The sequence below is a fragment of the Akebia trifoliata genome, chromosome 10 (genome assembly GCF_017979445.1).
Source record: "Akebia trifoliata isolate Shusen 1 chromosome 10, ASM1797944v1, whole genome shotgun sequence".
NCBI classification, from domain to species: Eukaryota; Viridiplantae; Streptophyta; class Magnoliopsida; order Ranunculales; family Lardizabalaceae; genus Akebia; species Akebia trifoliata.
Window position 1 is genome coordinate 29,351,963 of NC_141384.1, and position 27,420 is coordinate 29,379,382.

General features: G+C 34.3%; 2 protein-coding genes across 2 annotated transcripts; one reads left to right on the forward strand and one right to left on the reverse strand.

Moving 5' to 3' along the window:
* Nucleotides 1-1,208: 1,208 nt before the first annotated feature.
* LOC147393694 (uncharacterized) lies at nucleotides 1,209-9,670 on the forward strand. The gene is made up of 4 exons (XM_086455183.1): nucleotides 1,209-1,352; nucleotides 3,786-4,133; nucleotides 6,445-8,199; nucleotides 9,291-9,670. The coding sequence occupies exons 2-3, from the start codon at nucleotides 3,850-3,852 to the stop codon at nucleotides 7,073-7,075; spliced, it is 915 nt and encodes a 304-aa protein (XP_086311309.1). The 5' UTR covers nucleotides 1,209-1,352; nucleotides 3,786-3,849; the 3' UTR covers nucleotides 7,076-8,199; nucleotides 9,291-9,670.
* A 1,482-nt stretch (nucleotides 9,671-11,152) lies between these two features.
* On the reverse strand, nucleotides 11,153-25,687 carry LOC147393695 (Pectinacetylesterase family protein). The gene is made up of 13 exons (XM_086455181.1): nucleotides 24,593-25,687; nucleotides 24,369-24,451; nucleotides 19,015-19,144; nucleotides 16,683-16,762; nucleotides 14,978-15,064; nucleotides 13,891-14,015; nucleotides 13,708-13,768; nucleotides 13,520-13,576; nucleotides 13,344-13,421; nucleotides 13,136-13,241; nucleotides 11,972-12,120; nucleotides 11,652-11,762; nucleotides 11,153-11,537 (listed from the first exon to the last, which is right to left on the reverse strand). The coding sequence occupies exons 1-12, from the start codon at nucleotides 24,750-24,752 to the stop codon at nucleotides 11,658-11,660; spliced, it is 1,221 nt and encodes a 406-aa protein (XP_086311307.1). The 5' UTR covers nucleotides 24,753-25,687; the 3' UTR covers nucleotides 11,153-11,537; nucleotides 11,652-11,657.
* Nucleotides 25,688-27,420: the final 1,733 nt, after the last annotated feature.

The following is a 27,420-nucleotide window of genomic DNA, read 5'->3' on the forward strand; positions in this document are numbered from 1 at the left end:
AAAAACAAAGAGAGAAGATGAAATCCAGTTTCTTTCCGTCTTATTTGATTTAACAATAGAAAAACTTAAGTTTAGAAAGAAAAAAAGGTAGAGTTGTAATTTTTAGTGCTGTAGTCGTGAACATTTATTTTATCTCCATTTTTTTTTTTTTTTCTGATTTGAAGAGAAAAAAAAAAGAGGAAAAATTGGTCCACTTTTCTCTCAATTATTTTTCTTTTCTCTCTTCACTTAACAATCCAAACAAAAGAAATGGAGAAAAACTCATTATTTTCTTTTATTTTCTCTCAAATTCTCTCAATCCAAACACACCATTACTAAGAGCAACCCAAAATGTGCGATCATTCTTTATTGGTGTAAGTTATATAACATAGGGTGAATCTTCATTTCATGCTCTGGACATGAAAAAATTTCGAGTATGATACACTGTTTATTTTAATTTCCAAAACATATATTATTTTAGTGAATTTGTCACTTTTATAATCAACAAATTCATTGATAAAATATCAATGATTTTGTCATATCAGTGGTCTCGCTGGTAATTTATTAACTCACGATTTCACAGGAAAAACATATTTAGGAACTTAAAATGAAAATTGTACCGAAAATAGAGTTTTGTCATATATTGCGCACGTTTTTAGACCCCAACTTTACTTATTCTCAACCATTCACTATATTTTTAAGAGTGAATATCAATTTCGTGCGTTGAATATGATAAAATTTCAAGTTCGGTCTACTGTTCATTTTAATTCCTAAAACATACATTCGTCATTATTATAATCGTCGAACTCGTGAGTTTATCACTTTTAACATCTACGAATACCAACGAATTCACTCAAAATGCATGTTTTGAGAATAAAAACTATTAGTGTACCCATATTGGAATTTTGACATAAGTTGGACATGTTTTTGGAGAAAAATCCATTTTCTTTATTTTTAATTGAAATCTAATAAATAAAATTAGGGTGCCAACAACTAGGGGTGTCAATGGATAGCCGAAATATGAATTCGAATTCAAAAAATCGGATATTATCCAAAATTTTCGGATATCGGATTTGGATGTTATTTTAAAATTCAAATGAGTTTCAGATACAAATTCGGATATTGCGAAATCCGATCCGATAATATCTGCTCCGATATAATATACATATTATGTATTAATGTTTTACAACAAAACTTTTATATATGTATATATAAGTGTCGTGTATTCATGTTATACAACAAAACATAACTTTTTAACCTTTTATCTTCTCTCACGTCTTCACACACAAGAACCAGCAGCCATTAACGATCGGTGAGGGGGGTTTCGACTGTGAGTTCCATACCCATCGTCTTCTCCGGTCGACGACATATAGGTACACATTCTCTCTCTCTCTATCTTCCTCTCTCTCGCCTCTCGGTAAAATCCGACCGACGGACCATAACCATCGTCTTCTCCGACCAACGAGCTTCCAAAGATACTCTCTCTCTCGCTCTCTCACACACACACACACACACACAAAATAAAACCCTATTTTATCCGATTTGAAGACTGAAATAGTTAGAAGATTAAAAAAATAAAATAAAATCGATTTGTTTGTTTACAGATTGAGAATGGTGGTATTTTATAAGATTTTTTTATCGGATCGGATGTTATCGGATGCCTGATACATTTTTCGAAATTCGAATTTGAATGTTTGTTAGTGATATCCGATCGGATTCGGATATCATCATTTTTTGGGCTTGATATGCTTTTGATCTTGGATATATATATATGATGTTGTTTTATGTGTGTTGATTATCTGTGGGTGTTATAGAAATTGTTTTTTTTTTCTTCTTCTTTAAAACCTTTGATTAGATTTCATATCTAAGTCACTGTAGAGAATTCTATTCTTTTTGTTACTAGATTGAACCTTGAATTCTATTCTATCTATATATATATATTGTCTCTTTGAATTGCTTTCATTACAAATCAGCTCCAAAAAATTATGGAGTTTTACTCTATGGCATTTTTTATGGACTTGAATTCAACTCTTTTGATCTTTGTTGTGAAATGAACTTTTTGGCATACAGTTATTTCAGAAATCTAAGCTGTTGATTGTTTTGCATGATTCTTAAACCATTGTTTTTCATGTTTGGTATCAAACCCAACTAACTAAAGTTTTGGTATCTTTTCTTTGGTATCGAGAGCTTCTATTGACACACCAACTTCTACCCTTTGTTTGGATCGAGAGAAGTGAAGAGAAAAGAAACTCATTAGAGAGAGAGAGAGAGAGAGAGAGAGAGAGAGAGAAGAAGAAGAAGAAGAAGAAATCCAGTTTCTTTCCATCTTGTTTGATTTAACAATAGAAAAGCTTAAGTTTAGATAGGAAAAAAACAGTAGAATTATAATTTTTAGTGCTCTTAGTCGTGAACATTTCTTTTCTCTTCATTTTTTTCTGATTTGCAGAGAAAAAATTGGTCCACTTTTCTCTCCGTTAATTTTCTTTTTCTCTCTTCACAATCCAAACAAGAGAAATAGAGAGAAATTCATTATTTTCTCTCCATTTCTCTCTATCCAAACACATCGTTACTAAGAGCAATCCAAAATGTGTGATCATTCTTGTTGGTGTAAGTTATATAACATAGGGTGAATCTCCATTTCATGCTCTGAACATGAAGAAATCTCGAGTTTGATACACTGATTATTTTAATATCCAAAACATAATTTTTGTAGTGAATTTGTCACTTTTATAATCAACGAACTCGTTGATAAAATATCAACGATTTTGTCATATCAGCGGTCTCGCCGGTAATTTATCAACTCATGAATTCACTGGAAAAACATGTTTTGGAAATTAAAATGAAAATTGTACCGGAAATGGAGTTTTGTCATATGTTGCACACATTTTTGGACCCCAACTTTTACTTATTCTCAACCATTCACTTATTTTTAAGGGTGAATCTCAATTTTGTGCGTTGAATATGACGAAATTTCAAGTTCATTCTACTGTTCATTTTAATTCCCAAAACATGCATTCGTCATTGTTATAACCTTCAAACTTGTGAGTTTTTCACTTTTAACATCTACGAATATCAGCGAATTCATTGATTATAAAAGTGATGAATTCACTCGAATGCATGTTTTGGGAATAAAATCCAATAGTGTACCCAAACCGGAATTTTGACATAAGTTGCGCATGTTTTGGGGGACTAATTTTGACAGCTCTCTAAAAGTTAAAAGTCTTTAAAACACTCCAAAGGCTGCTTTGATTTTGGAGGGAAAGAAGTGGCGGGGTCGAGTGAGATTTTTTTTTGGGGGTTTCTTAATTGTTTAATTACTGCACAACAAAGAAATATCTTTGATTTGATTTCTTAATATTGGTTTTGTATGCGTGTTGAGAATTAGGGCATCGGTGGTTTGATATTAACTTGAGAAAGACTTTTATTTTTATATTTTGTTTGTTTGTATCTACATTGAGACTAATTGTTGCAATTTAAGATTAGGGTTGCAACTTTAAGAATATTTTCGAGAAGTGGTTGAATTTTAGATGAAAAAAGAAAAATCAACTTTATTTATCTTACTTACCCATTTTGTTGATTTTGGTTTTTGGGACGACGGATGAAAAATATCACCTTGTTGATGGCTACACAAATAATTGGAAAACCCTAGAGATATTGATTTCTGTGTGTGTGTGTGCGTGCGCCCGTGTGTGTGTGTTACTCTAACATAAACATGTGGGTTGTGGGTAACCATACGTGGAGTTTCTTCATTGGTCTTTCTCACTAGTTCTTTAGAAAGTTGAATCTCTTATTTTTGTAAATTGCAGGTCATCTGTTTGATTAAATTACTGAGTGAAATACTTTGAGCATATTCAGAGAAATAAAGAAAAAATGGGTAAGAATGGAAACAAGAAGGGCTCATCGGCTATTGCTTCTGGATTTCATCAAAGAGCAACATCACTTAGAGAGGAAATCACTGGTAGAAAGCAATTCAGAGGAGGAGGCTCCAACAATGTCAAGTCTATCTTGAAAATGCAACATTTGCAGAATCTGGCATTATGGGCTGGTGGGGAAGCTTCTATGCCTTCTTTGGGTGCTCTTTTTGGACACCGTTTGGCCACTTGTGGGGAGGCCATGGGGACTCCACTTGATCCATCATTTTTTCCTTGCCAGAGGTGAGACTCTTTTTGTATGGTAGTTTAATCTTGATTGAAAAAGTAATTAAAAAAAAAAAAAAGTAATTAAATTTTCAACTTGATTGACGTAGTTTAGGATCCTGGATGTCTGAAGTAGTATGATGTCTGAGCATCTGTCCTTGTGTCATTATTTTATTTGTACTCCTGTGGGGAGATTTCCATTTCTATATACACTTCGAGATATGTTACCTGGTTCTTTGGTTCGCTTGGTTCGAATTTGGGTTTGCTACTATAATAGTGAACCTGGTAACATCGACAGGGTACCATTTTTTTTCATAAAGAAAAGGGTAGCTATAAGAGTGAAGTGTGGGGTTTCGAACCCAGGTCCGTGGTATTACCAACTCACCAAGGTGGCAACTTCATGTTGGTGGGGTACTTTTTGTTTGATAAGCAAGTGGGTTAGTGGTAAGTAATTAGTAGGTGAAAGCGGGTTTTGAATGCAGGTCATGGGCCTCATGGAAATATTACTCACAGATTTTAACCAATTTGGCAAGTTAGTACCTTTTCTTCAAGCACCTTTCGACTCGAGTGAGTACATATATGTAAAAGCTCTCTTACTCACTTCGCATACCCTTTCTCTTTAGCTTCCTTCCTTTTATAGACTTACTGGCATTAATCTCACATGGTATGTTTCCAAGATTTTGACTTTGATTACCAACAATTTACCTCAGTTCTTAAACACGATGCTTTTGTGGTGTGGCAGTTTGGCCTTGAAACCTCAGTTCCCATAGCTATACTCTGTTTCATCTAAACACCATTGCCCATCAATGGTTTCAAGATCCAATCTGGGAATCGCATTTGCAATTCTAAGAAGCTTTGGAGACTCTGGAATCATGATTTGACTCTCTTCCATTTTTATCAATCCTGAGGTGGCTGATCGGGGAGTTTGGGTCAAGGATGAGACATCTTTTTGGTGAAGTCCTTTTATCTTCTCATTGTCTCATTCTAATTCCTTTGAGTTCCTTAACAACTTCTGTGGTTTGGAGGCCAAATGCCTCGTCAAAGGTTGCTTTCCTCACTTGCTCTGTTGGACAGTATCATGTCTAGGGCATAATTTCAGTTAATTTTTTTTGTTATATGTAAGGCTAGTGGTGAATCTGTCAATCACTTGCTAATTTATTTTACCTTAGCTCTTAAGGTGTGGTCCCAAGTCTATTCTCTCTTTAATATTAGTTGGTGCTTCCGTGGTTCTACCATTTCTCTCTTTCAAAGTTGAAGATTAAGAGCTGTCTTTGGAGGGAAAGGACTTATTGCACCTTTATTTTTTTTTGTTTTTTTTGTCGTGTGTTTGGGGATTTGGAAAGAGATGAAATGATGAATAGCCAAATTTTCAAGGTCTAGGAGCATTTCCTGCAGGAAACCATAATCTTTGTTATGGGATTTTATTCTTCTGGAGCAAGTCTCTGTAGATTTTAAAGAGTCTTTTTCATGAACTTTATATATGGTTCCCCCCTTCCCCCCCCCCCCCCCCCCCCCTTTTCTGTGTTTTTTTCTTGTGTTCTCTTTGACAGGTCTTCTTGACCTTCCTTTACTTACTCATTTCTTCTGTAATAAAATTTTATTTAAAAAAAGAAGAAGCTGAAAACCAAGATTTCCATTCATAGATGTTACAACTTTTTGGTGTAGTAGGTCTTTTATTTTATTGGTGTAAACAATTTAAATATTTTAGGGGCTTTTTCTTTGAAGATTTCTTGTATTGGTGGGAGCTTGTTTGTAAAAGGGTGATCCATCTCTGTTTGTATCTTTCTTCTTTAGGACAGCTTGTTATCCTTTTAATAAATCTTTCATTTATCTAAAAAAAAAAGTTACAACTTACTGTTCTATTTTCTTCATGATTTATAAAGGGCTATGTTAGTTATGCATGCATGAGAGAACCCAAAAGGAATAGTTGCCTACATACAAGGTCCTTGTTATACAGATTGGGTTATGTGTACTTTTATTTTGATAGATGGGTTATGTGTATTCTTTTAATGTATTGTTCGAGTGAGAATTATACCCAGATACTTAATTCTCTATGCACAGTGTTGAGGTATTGACGTTATATGATTACTGATGCTAGTGCAGTAGATTGCAGGGGTATGCAATATAATATATTTAATTATATCTTGTATTTTGCATACTTGAAAATTTGTCTTCCCTTATCTTACAGTGAAATTGTTAGATATTGATATTGTACAAGGAATCAACTTTGAATGAACAATCTATGTCCAATTTTGAAATTTCAATTTGGTTTTGCATACACTAGTGCTTAATACTTCACCACCTTAATTACTTATTCACTGTTCTACAGATGTGAGTCAATTCTTCAGCCCGGCTATAACTGCACTGTCCGAATTGAAAAGAACGAAGCCAAGATGCGCCAAAGACACAAGAAATCAAGCTTTCCTACCCAAAACAATGTGGTCTATACATGCCACTTCTGTTCGCACCGTAACCTGAAAAGAGGTACCCCAAAAGGTCACATGAAAGATATACTTCCTTGTAAACCAAGACCAGTTTCTGAATTAAAGCCTGTCTGCACCACTAGTGAGAAGTCTGCTTGTTCTTCGAGAGGTATAGAAAGCAACACGGAGATTAATAAGAAGATGGAGGAGATAATATTCCCATCTCAACCAATATCAGTTTCAGAATCAAAACCCAAAGATTCTGCTATGCAACCTGTTGAGAACAGTCCAGCAACTCCAACAGAGGGAATTCGAATGACTTTGTTGGATAGAAAAAGGAGAAAGAAGAGTGGGTCTGGATCTAACAAGCGGGTTGGAACCGAAAACGTATCTGCCACAACAGATTCAGGAAACACGGTTAGTGGGTCAAGTAGAAAAAGAAGAAAATCTTGGATGAGTTTGAAGGAGATTGCTGAGAACAGTGCGCGTGATAAAACCCGCAACATCACTAATTTAACGATCCCTTTCTTTATATGAATAAAATGTATCCTTTTAAATTATAGGAAAATTTCTCAATTCTATGTACATAAGAACTTAAAAAAATTTGTTTCTTCAAAACCAAGAATTGTTAACAAAAATATTAAAATCATTCATGATTTGAAGGAAATCAAAGGATCACATTGTGATACCATTTTGGGTTATTGTTCTTTCTGTAATCTGAGTTCTTTTTTAGAAACACAATTATTTACCCTTTTAAGAAGTTAATCTGCGATCGTTGCGCCCACATTGGCAAGCCACTGACCCCATGAACTTTACGCATCATTTTCAAGGGAAAATGGTATTCTAGGAAAATATGCATATGATCACTTGTTGTCGCTGACATTTTTTCAGAAAACTATTTTTCTATCGATTTCCGTCTACCATCATACATTCAGTTACAAATGTTAGTCGGGTTTGAATCAGGTCAATCTCAAAACCCGACCCATATATCATAAACCCAAGCCCCAGCTCTGGTAATCATTTTACACAACTGAGGATATCATGTATATTTCCCATAATAGGGACAACTTAGAAATATTGCCAAAAGAGGTGAAAGAAATTGTGTAGGGCTATCAATAGATTATAGATCCGGTTCGAATTATTGGTACTAACTTAGAATATGGATCGAGAATTTGGATTTCGATAAGGATCCGATTTAATAATCTATCTCATTAATTCTTAATCAACCGTATTTTTACTAAAATGTAATGAAGTAAATAAGTTGTACAGTATTTTGTATACAAATCAATTTGATCCCATCAGATAAAATTTAGATTTCTATTGGGAACATAGACCACTTGGCATCCTCCACCGTCTCATGGCATTTCCAAACAGGCTTTTAGATCCGATAACAACCCAATCTGACAAGAGTCCGACCCAATTCTTACTAATCAGTCCCGGGGTCTGATCCGATCCTGAACCGATCCGATAACCCGACCCATTTCTTCCCCTAACTCCCTAGTCAAAGAGAGACGTCTACAATCTTCTAGGCGTGTGATGAAGTAGAAATGGACCCAAAGACAGAAAAGCTGGTGAGAAGAACAACAATGGTGGCCACTGTAACTGCTTCATATTTCCTCCTCACTTCTGACTATGGCCCCCAACCCAATGTCCTTGACCCTGTAATTATTTTTTCCTCAATTTTTTTTTTCCTTTCCCCCCTTTTATTTATTTATATTTCGTGTTCTGGGGTTCTATCTAATTTGTTGGTATCAGTTGATTTTGTGTTTCTTACATTGATATTTCCTTCACATCTTAACAATTACAGACATTCTGTTTTTTTTTTTTTTTTTAATTACCATTTGGGGTATTTGATTAAAATGGGTTTTCGGGGTTCTACCTTTCTTGAAAAGATTTGTTTTTTTTTTTTTTTTTTTTTTAAATTATCTCTTTTTCTTTTTTGTTTGTTCTTCATAAACTTGTTTGGGTTTCTTTTCTTCACTTTGTTATCCTAAAACTTCTCAATAAAAGTAGTTGTAAAGCTCCTATATGATTGTAATTTCTGTTATGCAAAACTCTAATTAAGGTTTTTGTAGGGAAAAAAAAATGAAATTTCTATTTCAAGCAATTGAAATTTCGACTAGTTTTGGCTTAGAATTACCCAAGATTTATGATAATTGGATGAAATTTCAATGAAAATTTAGAGTTTTATTATTTTATTTCAATTTTATGCAGGACCCAAAATCCAAAATTGACTGTGAAACTGAAGTTTAAAACATTTCCCATACACCCTAAATCCGAAACTTAAATCATTAGTTTGGATTTCTAGTTATGGTCGAGAGAGTTGTTCGCATTTCTCTGAATTTTCCAAGGGTGTGTGCATAGAAATTCACATAAGTGTGAGAATTTATAAAAATCCTTTGAAGAAATGATCGAAAATGTTGAAATGTGGAAGTAATTTCCACCAAACCAACAAAGATTAAGGTGTTAAGGTTGGCTCGTCTCCTGATTTATTAGTGGTAAAAACTTTGAGGTGCCCATCCCACTTCAAAATTTCGGTAGAACCCTCTCCTTTATATTACACATGGTGTCTCCAAGGAGGCATCCCAAATATTAACAAAAAAGTAGGGGTCTGAAATAAGCACAAAAAATTACGTGTCGTGTTACAAGGAGGGTTCCTCCAGGCCGCATCAAAGTTGAACTCTTTAAAGTAGTTGCTAGTCCAATCTTGTATGTTGTTTGAGCTTCTGATGAGTTTAAGTTGCAATTGCAGATCAAGAAGACCATCCAATCAGCCGAGTGTTCTATGAAGAGGTTCATCTTTGGTTCTGACAAAGAATGTGAAGGCAGCGAAAGTGAAGAACCCAAATCCAATCCCACAAAAGAGAGGCCCTAGTCGTATGTACCTCCTATGTAGAGTTATATCTCACAACAAACACGGGAGATGAGATTGGGGGTAAGGTTATAGCATCGATCAATGTTCTATGTTTTTCGAGCCATAATTGGAAATTCTTCTAGTTTACGTTGTAAATTAGATACTCAAGGTCATGGAATAGATACCGCTAATTATTTTCAGTTTCTAATAGCATTCAAACTTCAGAAGACGTACAACACTACAAAGTGGAGTTAAAAGAGTGAGATATTTGCTGTTTAGTTGCAATCGTTGCTTATGATTATGTAGCGCTTCATGCCTTCATGCATTGCAAATCTAATTACTTGCACATGTACTATTGGTTGATTGAGAAAGTTGTGAGATTATTGAAACAATGATGAAGCATAAGCTTCTTTATTTTATTTGGAATCAAATCCATGACCAAAATCTTGAGTCAATTTGATACTAAATCTAGGGGCATAGCGCCTTTATGATAGTTTGAAAGGTATCGATTTGTGGGATTTGGTTCATTTCCTTTTAGTTTCAAAGTTTGGTAGGTACACTTTGATAGGTGTTTTGACTTGGTAGCTCTACAACTTTGTAAGTCATTGGAAGATATTGATTAATTTGGACATATCCCTCTAGGTTTTGGTGAATGTTTGAGATACTCTGTGAATTTTCAAATTGTTGTCAAACACCACCCCCCAGACCCTGGTCTTCTTGGAGTAACGGTCAAAAGATGGCCAAAATACACTAATCTTCAAATTCTTAATTAAAAAACCCTTGATTCTCCACCCCCCCACCCCCCCCCCCCCCCCCCCCCCCCCCCCCCCCCCCCCACACACACACACACACAAAAAAAACAAAAAGTTGAAGACAATGGAATCAAGGGTTGCCAAGTTAATTGAAGTTTTTAACTTAAAGATTGAAGTCGTGGATTTTGGGGTGGGGAATCAAGGATTTTTGGAAAGAGGTTGAAGATGAGGGTATTTTGGCCATTTCATGGGTGGACAATTCATCAGTTTGAAAATGGAGGAGTATCTTGATTATTTATTTGATAAGCTAGTATCTCGAATGTTCACCAGAAAAACAGAGGAGAATGTCTGAATTACCAGAATATAGTGCTGGTGTTTGGATGTAGGATTAAAGTGGCATCTTAAACCTAAATCAGGATTAGATCTGCAACCACCTTATAAGGCAGAGTGTATTAGTGAGATTCAGCAATGTCCACTCACCTCCAACCCAGGTAATGTAGACACTTACGGAGTGCTTGATTCTGCCTACAAGTTAATATTGAATAGAGATTTACATTGAACTTTATAGTTTGTTGATTTGCTTTCATGTTTAATATAGAATTATAACTCTTCCCACCGAAAGGATATTATTCAACAAGTGGAGTGGATCGGGGAAAGACTTGAATTTTATTACTTTAATTTTAGCTTTCCAAGTTTGTGAATGATTTCTGGATGTGAGGAGGTTTTGTGTTGGTTGCTTGGACACAAACCGCCTCCTTCATCCAGGGCTTGACCTGCAATGCAAGCTGAAAGCTTAACATTGTTATTGAATACTGACACGCCCACGCGCAACTACTCACACACACACACACACACACATGCACACACACATGCACACGCTGGAGAGAACCCGTTTGATGCATAACACTTGAAACTAAAGCTGTGAAGTGTAAACAACACAAATAAAGGTCTAGCTGCTGTGTATGATTCCATCAATCTAATTCAATAATAATTTTTAAAAGACATAGATTGATGAAATACTGCAAATTTATTGGACATATGTTTATAGTACAATAAATGTCAATCAAAAGAATTACATCTCATCTGTCAACTAACAAAACCAGTTACGGTAACTCTTCCTTCATTAGAAAGCAACCCAACAGCTTCGTTGTCTCTGAGAATGTGATGATAAAGAAGTAATACTTGATTTACTTCACCTAAACTTTATCTTTGAGACCACTAATCCTTGATACTTAGCTTCTCTAACGTAAGATCATTGCCAATAAGAGATGCTTCAATTGTATAACTATAAATGTCTTTATAGATTTCAGTTCAATTTCTGGTAAGGAAATTACCCACTTTTGAGCTCTCCTTACTAGATCCAAACATCCAAAACTTGTGTTGAACCCAAGTCCTAACATCATAAAGGGTTACAATAAGTACTTCGAAACACCATTATTGAGTACATGATATAGAAATAAGCTTCAAGACATTTAGTAGATAATCGTGATCATCGATAAAATTGTACCTGATTCTATGGTATAAGGTTGTGGCAGGTGGTGTCACAAGGATATGGGCAATCAATCTCCTTGGCGACGCTTCTCTCGAAGTACCAATCCCCAACTACCTCAGCAATTGTCTGAACGAAATGCATCAAAAGGAAATTTTCGTGAAACTTTCAAGTTAAGAAAACAAAATTTTGAAAACATTTAGAAGAATTTGTATGTTACTCAAACTCAAGAAATTAAAAATTCAATTATCAAGAAAATTTCTGTGGAACTTGCAAATAACTATAACAAAACTTCTTGGTATAACCCAACTGTTATGATGTTACAAACATTTAAATACCTTATCGTTCACTCTAGGGGAGTCAGCTGCAAACCATGTATCTTGAGACTCGCTTTGGCAATGAGCAAAGCACGAATTTATGAACATCCCTCCGTTTATTGAATATTCATAGAAGAATAGTAATGATCTAATCATCTCATATCTGAAATCTGTAGGACGGAAAATGAAGTCAACCAAATAAATTCGAATGGGCAATCTGCAAATTTTATAATTTATTTAACCTTATTCACATTTGGATAGCCCGGTCATGGAATTCTTTGTCAAATAATGTCAAGGCATCTAATTGTCAAGATGATGGGAGGAAAACCATGGCCAGAGGCATCTAAGAAGATAACTATGTAACAAAGACACATAAATATCGCTACATTTTATGCTTTATGAACTTAAATTAGTGCAATAATTTATGTTCACCTTCATTGTTATTGTCATATTGCCAACAGAGGCAAGATGGTGTTTCTGTTTCCTATAGTTGCTAGGGTCTTAACGCGTGCCATAAGGGCACACGTTAAAGTGCAATAAATATTTGGAAATAGGCATATGAGGGTATTTTGTAAAAATAATTTTTTAAGGGCATTTTCGATACAAAATACAATTTTCAAAGTGTATTTATTATACTTTAATGTGCCCTAAGGGCACACGTATACAAGATCCTAGTTGCTATTACTAACATATTGTAGTTGTGTCTAACATTAAGACCCATACCCGTGTTGAAGTTATTAAAAGCAAAAAAACAATAAGCAGAATGTTGAGTTTAGTCCTACATCGGACACTTATTGCCTTGTCTCTCTCCTTCTAAGTTCCAGGGCCTCTCCACTCATTGCCAATTGGTTTTGGGTAGGACCCCCAAATTTATCATGGTATCAGAGCGAGTCTTTCTCTCCTTCATGTCACCCAATTCATATCTCCACATACTTGGGCCTAGTCTGGCCCACACATGCGGGACGTGTTGACTTTAGGCCCACATCAGACACTCATTGCCTTGTCTCTCTGCTTCTAAGCTCCTGGGTCTCCAGTCATTGCTAATTGGTTTCGAGTAGGACCAAATTTATCACAGAAGGAGATGGTCAAATAAGATCACCCTAATAAAACTCACAAGTTATATAATGGGGGACTGAAGACTATAAATAACTAATGGAGTTGTTCATATAGGTAAAATGTACCAACCTTGTAAGATGCTTAACTGAATTGGATTACATGAGGCCGGATTAACCTTGCATCGATTCCAATATCCATGCAAATCAGTGGAAGGCGGCACTAGATGATGATGAAACTGTTGGCATAAAAAATCTTCATCATTCTTTTATAATGGCTTACAAAGACCACCCACTCAATATTCTAGTATTTCAAATCAATAAAGGCAGAAAACTCTTACCTGGAATACATCATAAGCTGAATTTAGTATGAAGTATGGTGTTGTGATGTATGGCAATGAATATTGTGGGAAGAAACACTGCATAAGAAATTGAAAATATCAAAACCATAATTCAGACAACACAAAGCAATGTTTGGTGCAACCAATAATTTGCAGGAGTTATGTAAAATTCATACTTGATGAGGATAGTAACGAGAACTTGTACAGTTTCTATCGAGATTCTGTCCTATTCCCTGTAACATGAAATTCTCATGCATGAATACCAGAAATAGAATTATATAAACTTTAAATCAAATAGTAGTTCACTGTATTAAGGAAACTGTAGCTGATTTCATGAAATAAAAACCATTGATGGAAGACAAACCTGCAAAGAAATTAGGTTTTCAAAGAAGTTCCTTGCAGTATGGTTCAAGCTTACGTCTCTTCTGAAAGAAGAAATTGCCGAACACATATCAGTATAAGTTGGAAGAAGGTTAGAACTACTAGGTTAAGCTAGCACGAATAAATACATGTATGCGTGTGTGTATTTAAGGTTAGGAGAATTTACATGTCAAGAAAAAATCCAGCGTCGCTCAAGCACTTCACACTGGCATTCCTTGGTAAAAGATTTGTGAAGTCGTCACAGTGCAAAAAGGTTGCCAGACCCCCAGCAGAGCAACCTGAGAGCAGAGCCTAGAGAAGAGATGCAAACAAAGATTCAAAAACAGTGGGAAATAAGTCTTCTTGGAGGCAGCTTACTAGTATATATTTGCATAGAATGCATTTAGACCTAATATAGGTGAATACATAATTAAAATATGCACATGTGCATATTTAATTACAAGATGTTTTTTCATCTCAGGGAGAGGATTCCCATATTAATTATCCATGAATTCTTACTCATAGTCATAGAAGTGTGAGATACAAAAAGAAGATTTCCCAATGGGTCTTAATGCATCTCAATGTGTGCCATTATATTTTTTAAGTCTCGTAGGCATTGACAAAGACTCGAGATCCAATATGGTGTCCCGTTCCTATAAAATAGGAATGGTGTCTACGTGGCATGTTTGGATTGGATGCAGCCCAATGTGTATATTCTCCAATCTAAACGTGCCATGTAGACACCATTCCTGTGTATAGGAACAGTACACCGTTCTAGATCGCTACTCATTGAAAAATGTTAGGACGGTGACATGTTGGCAAATGTGCCAGTCTCATCACACAAGCCCAACACTTCATTGGCTCCTTCATGTACAAGTTCACTTGGGCACCTTGTCAATAGCGATGTATCATCCTTAGGCATAGACCGAGTGGTCCTCCCCACCAAACCACCAGACCTTACCCCTACATCATGTCCCCGTCAATGGGGTCTGCAATCGTGCATGCCAATACATGCATTTAATGTTCAACCCTGATTGGTCAACATAGCATTTCAGTGGTCTGATTATATGTGGCATTGCATGCATATAACGTGGGGCCGAATGGGCCATCCACACTAGCAAAATTTGTATCTATATGTATGTGTGGTCTCTATGCGCAACTACTATGTGCGTCCTTGTGAGATATGTGTATGTGTTTACATATTTATATTAAGCAAATAAAATCAAAAGACTTCAGGTGAAATCTTCAAAATCTAGAATATATATATGTTATACCTTATCTGCTTGGTTCAATCCCTTAGGAAGAAGATCGAGAATGATGGCGCGCCAAATCCTTTGCCCCCTAAAATAAAGTCTTGATGTCTGCCCATCGAAACCCAATTTTCAGTATAACTACAGAACTATTTTTCTCTCAATAATAAAAGACTACGGAAATACTAAAAAAAATTATATATTTTTGTCTAAATTACCTAAAGAGATCTTTTTTTCTTAAATTTATGAAAATAATCAGATAACCGTGCTCGAAAAAAATTAAAAACAAATGACTGATTCAATAATTTTTGCAAAATACTCATCCACTAAAATGCACAAGAAGAGCACGTGGATTCTTCCAACTCTAGTCACTAGTGGGTGGATCCCATATGCCTCATTTTTCTGGATAGCCATAACGAGTCAATCAGGTGACAAAGTCTCATGCCCGTGAAAGGTATATATTTTGTCAAAAGTCTGTGCCTAACCCTTCGCAATGGGGGACCGACGTTGAACGATTAGCCCAATTCAAAATTTTGGAAGAACCAAAACACTTACCTTTATATTATATATATATATATTATATATATATATATATATATATATGGGGTCGGTTCATGGGACATATGTAAAAACAATGGTTTTTCAAAATATGGGTTAGAAGTTTTGGATTGAGCTGATTTTTTGTGAGGATGATCTCTATGATGAGAAGATCATCCTCTCAAAAAATCAGCCTAGTTTGAATCTTCTAACCCCATCAAAAGTGATTTAGAATGTGAACCATCGATTTTTTACCAATAATTAGTAATCACTTTTAATGGATTTAGAAGTTTCAGATAAGGTTGATTTTTTGTGCGGATAATCTTCTCATCGTAGAGATCATCCTCACAAAAAATCAGCTCAATCCAAAACTTCTAACCCATATTTTGAAAAACCATTATTTTTACATATGTTTTTATTTATAGGCAGATTTACCAAAACATGCACAACTTTTCGTTTATTTACCAAAACGGTATACTATTCAAAATATTTCCGAAAACGGTAATTTTACTGTTTTCGGAATTAATTTTTTTTACCAAAACAGTAAAAACAGTAAAATGTATTTTTTTATACCGAAAATACCCTTTTTATTTTTTGACTAAAATTACAAAAATAAAATTGATTTCGGTAAAAAAAAATTGTAAATACATATGATTGTTGGATTACCGAAAGAGAGTGAATTTTTTTAGTTGGATTTTCATTTTTTTAAGGTTAAAATTATAAATACATATGTAAAACAAAAAAAGGGTATTTTCGGTATAAAAAAAATATATTTTACTGTTTTTACTGTTTTGGTAAAAAAAATTAATTCCGAAAACGGTAAAATTACCGTTTTCGGAAATATTTTGAATAGTGTACCGTTTTGGTAAATAATTTCAAAAACTCTACCGTTTTGATAAATTATTCTTTTTTATATCCCCATGAACGGGTGAACCGCCCCCTATATATGTATATATGTATATTCTAATACTCCATTTTTGGTTTGATGACCATCCAAAGGTCAGGCAAACATTCATGGAATTGTGGGTCCATAAAAACTATATGCTACATGGCATTTTTTTATTTTTGATAGTGGTGTCCTTGAGTATTGAATTACCCAATGTCATAAAATGCAATTTTCCTCCTAGCATATAGAATCAACAAGAATAAAAGGAGTTTTGGTAAAAATTCACAAAGAATTTACTAAGCTTACACCATTGTAAAACATAGCATCACCGGCAAATGAGGCTCCATCGCAATAACGAAGCTTTACTCGATTCCAATTGTAGAAATCTGCTCAAAAAAGAAAATCCTTCTGAAATTAGTTTAAATAATTGAATAATTTTTAATAGAGGGAGTTGCACCTACTTAAATAATTTTTCATTTTCTTACTTTCTTTATAAATTATTTTTCTTCTTCTCCCATGAGGTCTCAGGGTTTCACCACGGCAAATCCTGTGTTCAAAATTTGGTGACCTCTTAACTTATCCTTTATACATTCTTTTTACAAAGAAACTTTCAATACCATTCAAACTTGACTAATTATCCTATAAACATACTCGTTAATGCCTTATGAACATAACCAATTAAATATTTGTCATGAAAGCATTATCATCCAAAGATTCCTATTATTCCATTTTTTTTATTGGTAATTTTGTTTTTTAATAAGTTCACTCGATGTTAACAAAATTCGAACATAAGCCCATGGTGTCATTAACCCAAAATTTTACAAACTAAGCTAATTGGCACTGCAAAGAAAAAAGAGTGCAACATGAGGATTTCCTAATAAATTAATTATCTTAAATTCTTAATGCTACTCTCGTTCAAGAATGCTTAATTATGAAGTTCAATTATTCTTTTTTTCTTAAAAATAATTTTATTCATAAATTTTATAAATATTCAAGATGTGGATTGAGGATTTGGGTTGATTCTATTTGGGAATTTAAGATCTTAACATTGAGATAAAATTAAAACACAATCAGAAAAAGTTCCAATCTATTTTTTATTGGATCAATTTTAGATTTCATTGTCCCAAATAAACTCCAATCCATGTTAAGACGTAACACACGACACATCGTCACTATCTGATATGGGTTCGACTGTAAGAGATTCGTGCACGACTTTATCTTATGAGAAGGGCAAGTTGCAATTCTATCAGATAACCATCACCATATGAATATGTGAAATTCTAGTTTTAAAACTCGATTAAAGTCATGTGAGGCTGTTTCCCACATACTTTGTGAGGCGGCGATGTCGCTGTCGTGTGTTGTGTGGAAAAAAAAGACAAAATTCTATTATTGAGTTTCGTCCGCGACGACTACTCTAATAGACTACTTTTTTCTCGAAGAGTGCGATGTTTGTCACTTTTCTATACGGGTGAATTACACTTGGACCCCTGTGGTCTGGCATAATTCCATTTTAACCCCCTAATTTTATCATAATTGCACTTACCTCGTCTTTCACTAATCGGATTAAAATTTAGATGTTATTTTGCAATTTAACTCTTTTATTTATTTTTATTAAAAAAATAAAATTTTAAACAAAAATTAAAAATTCCCCATCTAAGCATTCATTGAACCCAATTTTGCACAATATATTTTTATTTACAAAAGAAATTTAACATTAGGTTGGGGGTAAGGCCCCCTTAGATAATTATAAGGGAGGTAAGTGTAATTATCAAAACAGTAAGAGGTGAAATTGAGATTAAATCAAATAACCGGGGGTTCAAATTGTAATTTACCCTTTCTATGGTGTTGGGTACAGTAGAAAGCTACAATTACTTAATTAGTAAAAAATAATAAATTTATTCCCACAAAATTCGGCTAAATTGATTTTTCGGTCAAAGTGACGATTATGCCCTTTAGAACTAATAGGATGAGTACGAGAATGCAGTGACACTAAAGGGTAACATAGTTATTTTAACCGAAGACGTAGAAGTTAAACTAAGCTGTCTGTTTTACGGTCGATCGGTCGTGTCATGTGAGAAAAGGAAAATGGAGGACCATGAGCATGCTTCATCGTCACAATCAAAGTGACGAAAATACCCTTTTACAAATTCCATAATATTATAAATGTGGAATCTCTAGAGATAATATCATATTTGTAGCCTATCAGATTAACGATCTAGATTGATTCTAATTTAGCTCTCAATGAATTAGATGGTAACAAAAGATGTGTGTGGTGCAAGTGCCAAATAGCTTAAGAGATGTTTGGTAACACTTCTGAAGTTTGGAGTCTGGAAATTAGAAATTAGACTCTAGAAATTTCATCCAATGTCCCTCATCTCTAATTCAAAACTTTTGAATCTTAATTTTGAAATCTCAAATCTTAAATAAAACAAATAAAAATAAAAATTCGAAAGTTTGAATTTTAAAAATGGATCACCTCCATTTCAACTTCAAAAATATTACCAAACACACTTGATTGGTAAAATCTTTTGGTGATGATATTATAAACTTGAATTATATTCTCGTGATCTCGTCAACATTGAGTTATTGAATCTACTAAAAATAAATTTAACGATAAAAATAGTGTCTAGATATGTACCGGGATTTAGAGAGGCATTGTTGCTTAGGATTCCAGAGAAGACTTCAAATTTGTTCATGAATAGCGTCGATCCTCGACGAGTTGTGGATCTATCCAAACATGATACTATGTCATTGCACCACCCACCACCCTGTAAAACACATGATGTTCAATGATTACTTACCAAAAAATATATCATAATGTCTAGCAAGCTTGGGAATCAAGCAAAGAGCTACATTGATTGGATTGGCCCACAAGAGTGGGCTAAGAATCTGGGACCCACCATTTGTTGGATTCTTCTACTTTAAGGGTCTGAAGGATTGGGCATCCAAAATGGTAAGAAAATTGTTTTTTTTTCTTGAAAATGTGAATATCAAGTTCACTATCGTCCATTTCTTTCCTGAAGTGATTTTCGCCCCTAGATAGGAAAATATTTCCGCATCCCACTCGCAAGAAACTCCTAGGATTTACTCCCAATCCTTTAAGAGAGAGAGAAAGAAAGAATAAAAGGAAAAAAAAAAAATATTTATGACATTGTCCTATACTCAATTAAATATATATATATATATATATATATATATATATAGGGTCCCGTTCGCCACCCTTAGTTTTACCACACACTTTAACAAACGCGTTTTGTCTTACATGGGTTAGAAATTTCGGAATGAGCTGATTTTTGGTGAGGATGATCTCTATGGTGAGGAGATCATCCTCACCAAAAATCAGCTCATTCCAAAACTTCTAACCCCATCAAAATTGATTTACAAAAAATGGACGGTCCACGATTTTTCAACGTGTAAACATGGGGCTAAACATTTCGGAATGGGCTGATTTTTGGGGAGGATGATCTTCTAATCATAGAGATCATCCTCACCAAAAATCAGCTCATTCCAAAACTTCTAACCCATGTAGGACAAAAAACGTTTGTTAAAGTGTGTGGTAAAACTTAGGGTGCTGAACATTTCCCATATATATATATATATATATATATATATATATTATATATATATATATATATATATATATATAGGGGGCGTTCAATGGCAAACTTTTTAGCAAACTTTTTGACAAAACATTTTTCAAAACATGAGTTAGAGGTTTTGGAATGGGCTGGTTTTTGGTGAGGATGATCTCTACGGTGAGGAGATCATCCTCACCAAAAATCAGCCCATTCCAAAACTTCTAACCCATGTTTACAAGCTGAAAAATCGTGGACCGTCCATTTTTTGTAAACTGTTTTTGATGGGGTTAGAAGTTTTGGAATTGGCTGATTTTGGGTGATGATGATCTCCTCACCGTAGAGATCATCCTCACCAAAAATCAACCCATTCCAAAACCTCTAACTCATGTTTTGAAAAATGTTTTGCCAAAAAGTTTGCCCTTGAACGCTACCCATATATATATATATATATATATAGAGGGTCAGGTTCAAAGGACAACCATTTCTACACATATATAGACAACATGTTTTGTCTTATATGGGCAAAAATGTTTGGAATGGACTGATTTTTTGTGAGGATGATCTCTGTGATGAGGAGATCATCCTTGCCAAAAATCAGCTCATTATGAAACTTCTAGACCGTCCAATTTTTGTAAATCAATTTTGATGGGGTTACAAGTTTTGGAATGGGATGATTTTTTGCCAGGATGATCCCCTCATCACAGAGATCATCCTCACAAAAAATCAGTCCATTCCAAACATTTTTGCCCATATAAGACAAAACATGTTGTCTATATGTGTGTAGAAATGGTTGTCCTTTGAACCTGATATATATGGGAAATGTTCAGCACCCTAAGTTTTACCACACACTTTAACAAACGTTTTTTGTCCTACATGGGTTAGAAGTTTTGGAATGGGCTGATTTTTGGTGAGGATGATCTCTATGATTAGAAGATCATCGTCCCCAAAAATCAGCCCATTCTGAAATGTTTAGCCCCATGTTTACACGTTGAAAAATCGTGGACCGTCCATTTTTTGTAAACCATTTTTGATGGGGTTAGAAGTTTTGGAATGAACTGATTTTTGGTGAGGATGATCTCCTCACCATAGAGATCATCCTCACCAAAAATCAGCCCATTCCAAAACTTCTAACCCATGTAAGACAAAACACGTTTGTTAAAATGTGTGGTAAAGCTTAGGGTGCTGAACGGGACCCTATATATATATATATAGGGTGCGGTTCGGAGGCCATAAAGTTATACAAGTTTTGAGCCAAGTTTTCTGGACTGTTAGATGTGGACAGATCCGACGGTTCGCAAGCGTCTGATGGTTTTAAAGATAAAACAGTAAAAAATTAAAGTTGCCCCTTATTTAATTTTGTAATTCTTTAAAACTCCCTCTCTACACTCTCTTCTTCCTTTCTCTCTCAACTTACTGAAAGAGAGAGAAACTTTCTCCCCCCCTCTCTCTCTAATCTCTTGGGAGAGGAGATGAAGCAAATAAGTTTAGCTTTCATTTTTCATTTTGTTACAAAATATCTTTTTTCAAGTCGTTTTGAATCACGACCAAGCGGGCTGGACTAGCGTCAGTTATTCTATACAATAATCTCCAATCAATCCTCTAACCTTTCATCTCAAAGAATCCCACATCATGAACAAAGAAAAATTTCATCTCACATAGTAATATAGTCAAACACCTTGTGGGTTTAATGGATTCACACCAACAACAAGGGAAACTTTCTTCCATCCTTCATTACACTTACAATCAAATGGAAGCATGGCTATTGTTGAGGGTTTAGTTTGGAGAAACGCTGCCTAAGAGCATGGCTGTTGTTAAGTCTTTGAGAGATAAAAAGAGTTGAAGCTCTAACCTGGGGAAGAGTTGCATTCATGGCTTCTCCACATCTCACCTTCTTAACTAACCGTTAGGGAGAAAAAAAATCGTATTTTCTAAAGAAAAAAAAAAACACATTTTCCATTTAGCTCTTGTTCAAACCCTTTTTGAGAAAGAGAGAGAGGGAGAGAGAAAGTTTCTCTTTCTGTAAGTTGAGAGAGAGAAAGGAGGAAGAGAGTGTAGGAAGGGAGTTTTTAAAGAATTAAAAACTTAAACATGGGGCAACTTTAAATTTTTATTGTTTTATCTTTAAAACCGTCAAACGCTTGCGAACCGTCGGATCTATTCAGATCTAACAGTCCAAAAACCTTGGCTTAAAACTTGTAAAACTTTAAGGCCTCCGAACCGCTCCCTATATATATATATATATCTCTATGATGAGAATATCATCCTCACAAAAATTCAGTTCAATCCAAAATCTTTAACCCCATCAAAAGTGATTTAGAATGTGGATCATCGATTTTTTACCAATAATTTGTAAATCACTTTCGATGGACTTACAAGTTTTAGATTGAGCTGATTTTTTGTGAGGATGATCTTCTCGTCATAAAGACCATCCTCACAAAAAATCAACTCAATCCAAAATCTCTAACCCATATTTTGAAAAACCATTGTTTTTACTTATGTCCCATGATCTGTCCCCTATACAATGTAATAATAATAAATTTTCAAAATATGGGTTAGAGGTTTTGGATTGAGCTTTTTTTTTTAGGATAATCTCTATGATAAGAAGATCAACCTAAAAAAAAATCAGTCTAATATGAAATTTCTAACCCCATCAAAAGTGATTTAGAATGTGGACCGTCAATTTTTTACTACTAATTTGTAAATCACTTTTGATGGACTTAGAAGTTTCAGATTGAGCTGATTTTTTGTGAGGATGATATTTCCATCATAGAGACCATCATCACAAAAAATCAACTCAATCTGAAACTTGTAACCCATATTTTGAAGAACCACTGTTTTTACATATGTCCCATAATCCGCCCCCATATATAATATATATGTATGACATCGATTAAAATTGATTTTGATTCTCACGACGTGGATGTTTGTACGAAACCATAGATGCTTTCATTGAGATACGAGTGAAATGCACCTATGGTTATGTGTGCACCTCCACATCAGCAATGTGAGAATTGATGTACATTTTAATGTTACTCTAGCACCGACTCTTTTAGTCGTATCTCGATAAAAACATCTATGATTCTATACATACATCCACGTCATCAATGTGAGAATCGATGACAATTTTAATGTTACTTAAGCATTTTCCTATTATTTTATATTAAATAAGATTAGTTTAATCAAAATCATCTAATTGCAATTAATTGATAGTCCAAATATTGATATTGAAATCTATTAAGGATCTAATCCGAAAGTATCGGATTGATTCCAGCAATCAAAACCAAATCCATTGACTATTGAGAACTAAACCGAAAAATAATAGAGCCCATGATAATAGATCCAAAACCAATTTCAAATACATTGGCCCATTGACAGCCTTAATTAAGATCTAGCATGCCATTTTGGGGGGCCTGCACCAAAAATCAATTTTTGGTGAATTTTAACTTCAATTCTAGTATAGTTAGGGCCCATGAGAAAGCTTCAATAAATCACAAACCAGACTCACTTTTGCTTATGGGTCGACTAAGAGAGTGAACCTGATGTTTATAAATCAAGTGGGCCCGAAAAGTGTTCAAGCCATGCACACAAGAGACATATAATTGGGTACCCCAAATCTTACCCAACTCCTAGGGTTCAGAGGCTTAAGTCTTAACTATGTAAATGTAATAAATAAATAAAATATTTAAATAATATAAAAAAAAAATGTAGTAGTGATTGTATACTACATGGAGTAGGATTGAAACCCAACTCACGGCCTTCTTTTCTTTGCTTATTGCACACTCCACCGGACCCACAGCTGGAAATCTAAACAAAGGTTGGTACAACCACCTTTGGAAGTCAGTTTGATTTGATTTTTTCATTTTTATTTTTGGCTCAAACTATTTCTTTCTGTATAATGGCCTACGTGAACAGACCCTGAAGGCTGAACCTATCATATTGTGTCAGTGGGCCCAAAAGAGTATCCTAAGCTGGCAAAAACCAGAAATCTTATAGTAACAAACCTCTGAAAGTATGTTATCGGTATTTTTTTTTAATAAAAGAAAGCCAATTTCCTTACTAACTAAATAAGATTTCAATCTTACTAACTACTAAGGGTAGGGTAGTTGGTCCACATAGAGCCTTCTACATTTCATAAAAAAACTACGATTCAAAAACAAAAACAAAAAGAAAATTCAAATTCTTTCTTTTGAGAAGGTGTTGAAATTGGACAGCTACCGTTCATTATTTACAAGCCGTGGCATCAGATCATGGTTTTAGATGACGAGGTGTGAGCTCACAACTATTAGTAAGATTTGAATTCTTACTAATTTTGTCAGGCTAGCCTGACTCAGAAAACAAGAAAGAACATTTGCAACTTTATCTTTTCTCTTTGTCTTTAATTTCTTTCCTTGTTTTGCTGTATTTACGATTTTACCTCAAACTGTAACAGCCAGTTACGTGCTCCAGATCCAAATCCTCTGTCGAGATGATAAGCAGGCAAGCTTCCATCCAGGCAAACTGGTCCCCCAAAAATACATTTAATTAAATTATTATTTAAAAAAAAAAAAAAAACCAACAACCGAACAAGAACAAATAATAAATATTAAATATAATAAAAAAAAAACGGTTATTTTAAGGAATTTTCATTAAAGAACTTACCTGCTCCTTGAGCTGTAGCGTTTCGAATCAGAGTCATGTCCACCAGATGCCGCCACTCCGAGTAAACTCTCCATGGTGCGCACGTTAGCATAATCAAACAAATTGTAAACAAATTCAAATTCATTCTAATCTCACAGAAATTTCGATTGAATTTCAACATCAAGTTCTTCTTCTTCTTCGAATGGAGAAAAATATTTCTATATATCACAGATATTTACGGAAATTTTCGTCAATTTAACGGAATAATGAGTTTTAAATGTATATTACTAAAAGCTGATTAAAAAAAAAAACGATTTCAACCTTCAACATAAATCAAAACGGAAAAAAATTTCTTTTTCCTTCAAAACTACAAGACCAGATGCGTTTTTGTCCAGAAAAAAGAAAAAAAAAAAAAAGCAGAAAGAAAGAACAGTTTATCTAGTAGACTTAAAACAATTTTTTCTATATTTTATTTTAAATATACAACGAAAAAAATTCAAAATAAATAAAAAACGAGATAAATATGGAAATTTGAGTTATATTTTCAGATATTTTTCCAAATAAAACAGGTAACTAGTGGTGCGGAGATTTTGTGGCTATGGTTCGAAATGAGAATGGAGACGAAATACAGAGAGCTATGTTCCAATAGAAAAGCGCGCGAAAAGTTGCCGCGAAAATTATTTATCTCTGGAAAGTGATAAAAAAACAGGGAAATTGGGAGAAATTCGGGAAAATTTTTTGAAGAGAAACACTGCGAAGAACGAAATTCGATTTGATTTGGCAAGATTTAGATATGAGTTCAGAATCTTTTGAAATTCAAAAAAAAAAAAAAAAAAAAATCAGAGCAAACTTGGAGAGAAAAAAATACTGAAATCGGATCTCACTACGAGAACCTGTGAAAAACCTCTGAAGATCGAATTTCTTTTTTAACAGAATCAAGTAAGCGAAGATTTCGATTCTTCGAGTGTTCTTGAACTTTTGAGAGAGAGAGAGAGAAAAGCGAAGCAAACTGTCTGTGAAGAAAAGAAAACTGCTATGAGTTGGCGGAGAGTCGCTCAGATGTAGTGTAAGAGAAGGAAAATTTTGCTGTGTTCGAACGTACAGCATTTTTACTACCCATAGTGGCACTATTTTAGCCATTAGAATGAATGGCCCACAGCCCACTGATTCTTGCCCACAGATTCTTTATCCACAAATTCAAGATGATCAAATTAGTTATTTCTAACCATTCTATTTGACCATTTTTATTTGTGATTGAGATCTACGTAGACAGACTTTGGTGGGCCCAAACAGGTTGACCTGGAGAACCCTTCTTCTACCAATTGCACGGCTTACTCGTTGAAGTCTCGTTTTGGCATTTTACAAGATGCAATCATGGAGTGAAGATTTTATTTATTTGTTTATTTTTTTATATTTTACATTGGACTTTCTCGTTGGTCGAAGAGTTGACAAAAATGATGTGGTGGCGCATACATAACCGTAGATATTTATAACTCGTATCTCGTGAAAAAGCATCTATAACAATGTGCGCGACACCACATCTTTTTGTCACTTTTGTGTCTCCATTTGTGTCACCCTCTCACGACTCATAAATAAATATATGTAGAAAAAATAAAATGTTATTAAATTGAAAGCATGAGAAAATAGAGGAAAAATTATAAAGTTGAAGAGATAAGAAAGAAAGACGATAAGGGGTAATGTGGATCCCACTCCATTGTAATTGAGTGAACATTTATCCCTTGTAATTATAACATGAGTAAGGTCCATCATGTTGTGTTTTATTATATATAATTTTTTGAGTTTTGTATTTTTTGAAAGTGTATTTAATGCACTTTAACGTGTGCCCTTAAGGTACATGTTAACACTGATCTTTTTTTTTTTTTTTTTAATATTATTTTCTCATGGCCCATTTTTTAAGAATTAATATTTCCTTAAAAACTTTTTCACCCAACAAACACAAGTTTCTTGTAAATGATTACAACTGTGGCTACAAGTTTTTGTCACGCTTGTCTCTATAAATCTCTTTTATCTAAAAAAGAAATGGGGTCAGAAACTTGGTTTATTTTTTTTTCTTTCTTTGTTGATGGAGACTTGCAAAAGTACTTTGATAATCAAGTTAGTGACAATATAACTAAAATTTAGATACTAATAATGAAAAATTGTATCATTTTACTATCGGTCAATTCTTTGATTATTTAGGTGTATCATAGATTTCTTTGTTTGGATTTATAGATATGTGTCAACATACCACCAAGTATGCTCATCCCTTATGCTCATGATATGTGCAAACAAATTCTAGTCAACTTAACATCTAATTTAGGTTATTGCGTCGACATTTATCCCCCGTAACCATAGCTAGAGTGGGGTCCATCGTGTTGTGTTTTATTATATAAATTTTTTTAAGTTTTGAAAACATGTGCTCTACCATATATTTATTTTTTGTGTTTTATTAACATGTGCCCTACACCTTGTAAATTTATTTTCCTATCACAAGGGTCTTAAAAAAAAAATTCCAAAAAAAACCTGCACATATTTTCAAGATGTATTTAATGTACCTTAACGTGTGCCCTTGAGACACGTGTTAATACCCCGTCTTTTTTTTTTTTTTCAAATACATTATTTTCTCATAACCCTATCTTTTAAGAATTCATATCTTCTTAAAAACGTATTCTCCCCCCCCCCCCCCCCCCCCCCCCACAATCACAAAGTTTCTTGTAAATGATCACAGCTGTGACTACTAGTTTTCATCATGCTTTAGTCTCTATAATTCCCTTTTATTTGGAAAGGACTTGGGATCAGAAACTTGATTTATTTTTTTCCTTGCCTGGTCGATGTAGACTTGCAAAAGT

Bases quoted from the DNA above. Each gene is read 5' to 3' on its own strand.
- LOC147393695 (XM_086455181.1), bottom strand. From the start codon at position 24,752: ATGTTGAAATTCAATCGAAATTTCTGTGAGATTAGAATGAATTTGAAT. The intron at 16,763-19,014 runs GTACATATCTAG...TTTTTTGAGCAG, and splicing joins CAATGCCTCTCTAAATCCCG to ATTTCTACAATTGGAATCGA. The intron at 13,422-13,519 runs GTATGAATTTTA...TTTCTTATGCAG, and splicing joins CTCGTTACTATCCTCATCAA to TGTTTCTTCCCACAATATTC.
- LOC147393694 (XM_086455183.1), top strand. From the start codon at position 3,850: ATGGGTAAGAATGGAAACAAGAAGGGCTCATCGGCTATTGCTTCTGGA. The intron at 4,134-6,444 runs GTGAGACTCTTT...ACTGTTCTACAG, and splicing joins TCATTTTTTCCTTGCCAGAG to ATGTGAGTCAATTCTTCAGC.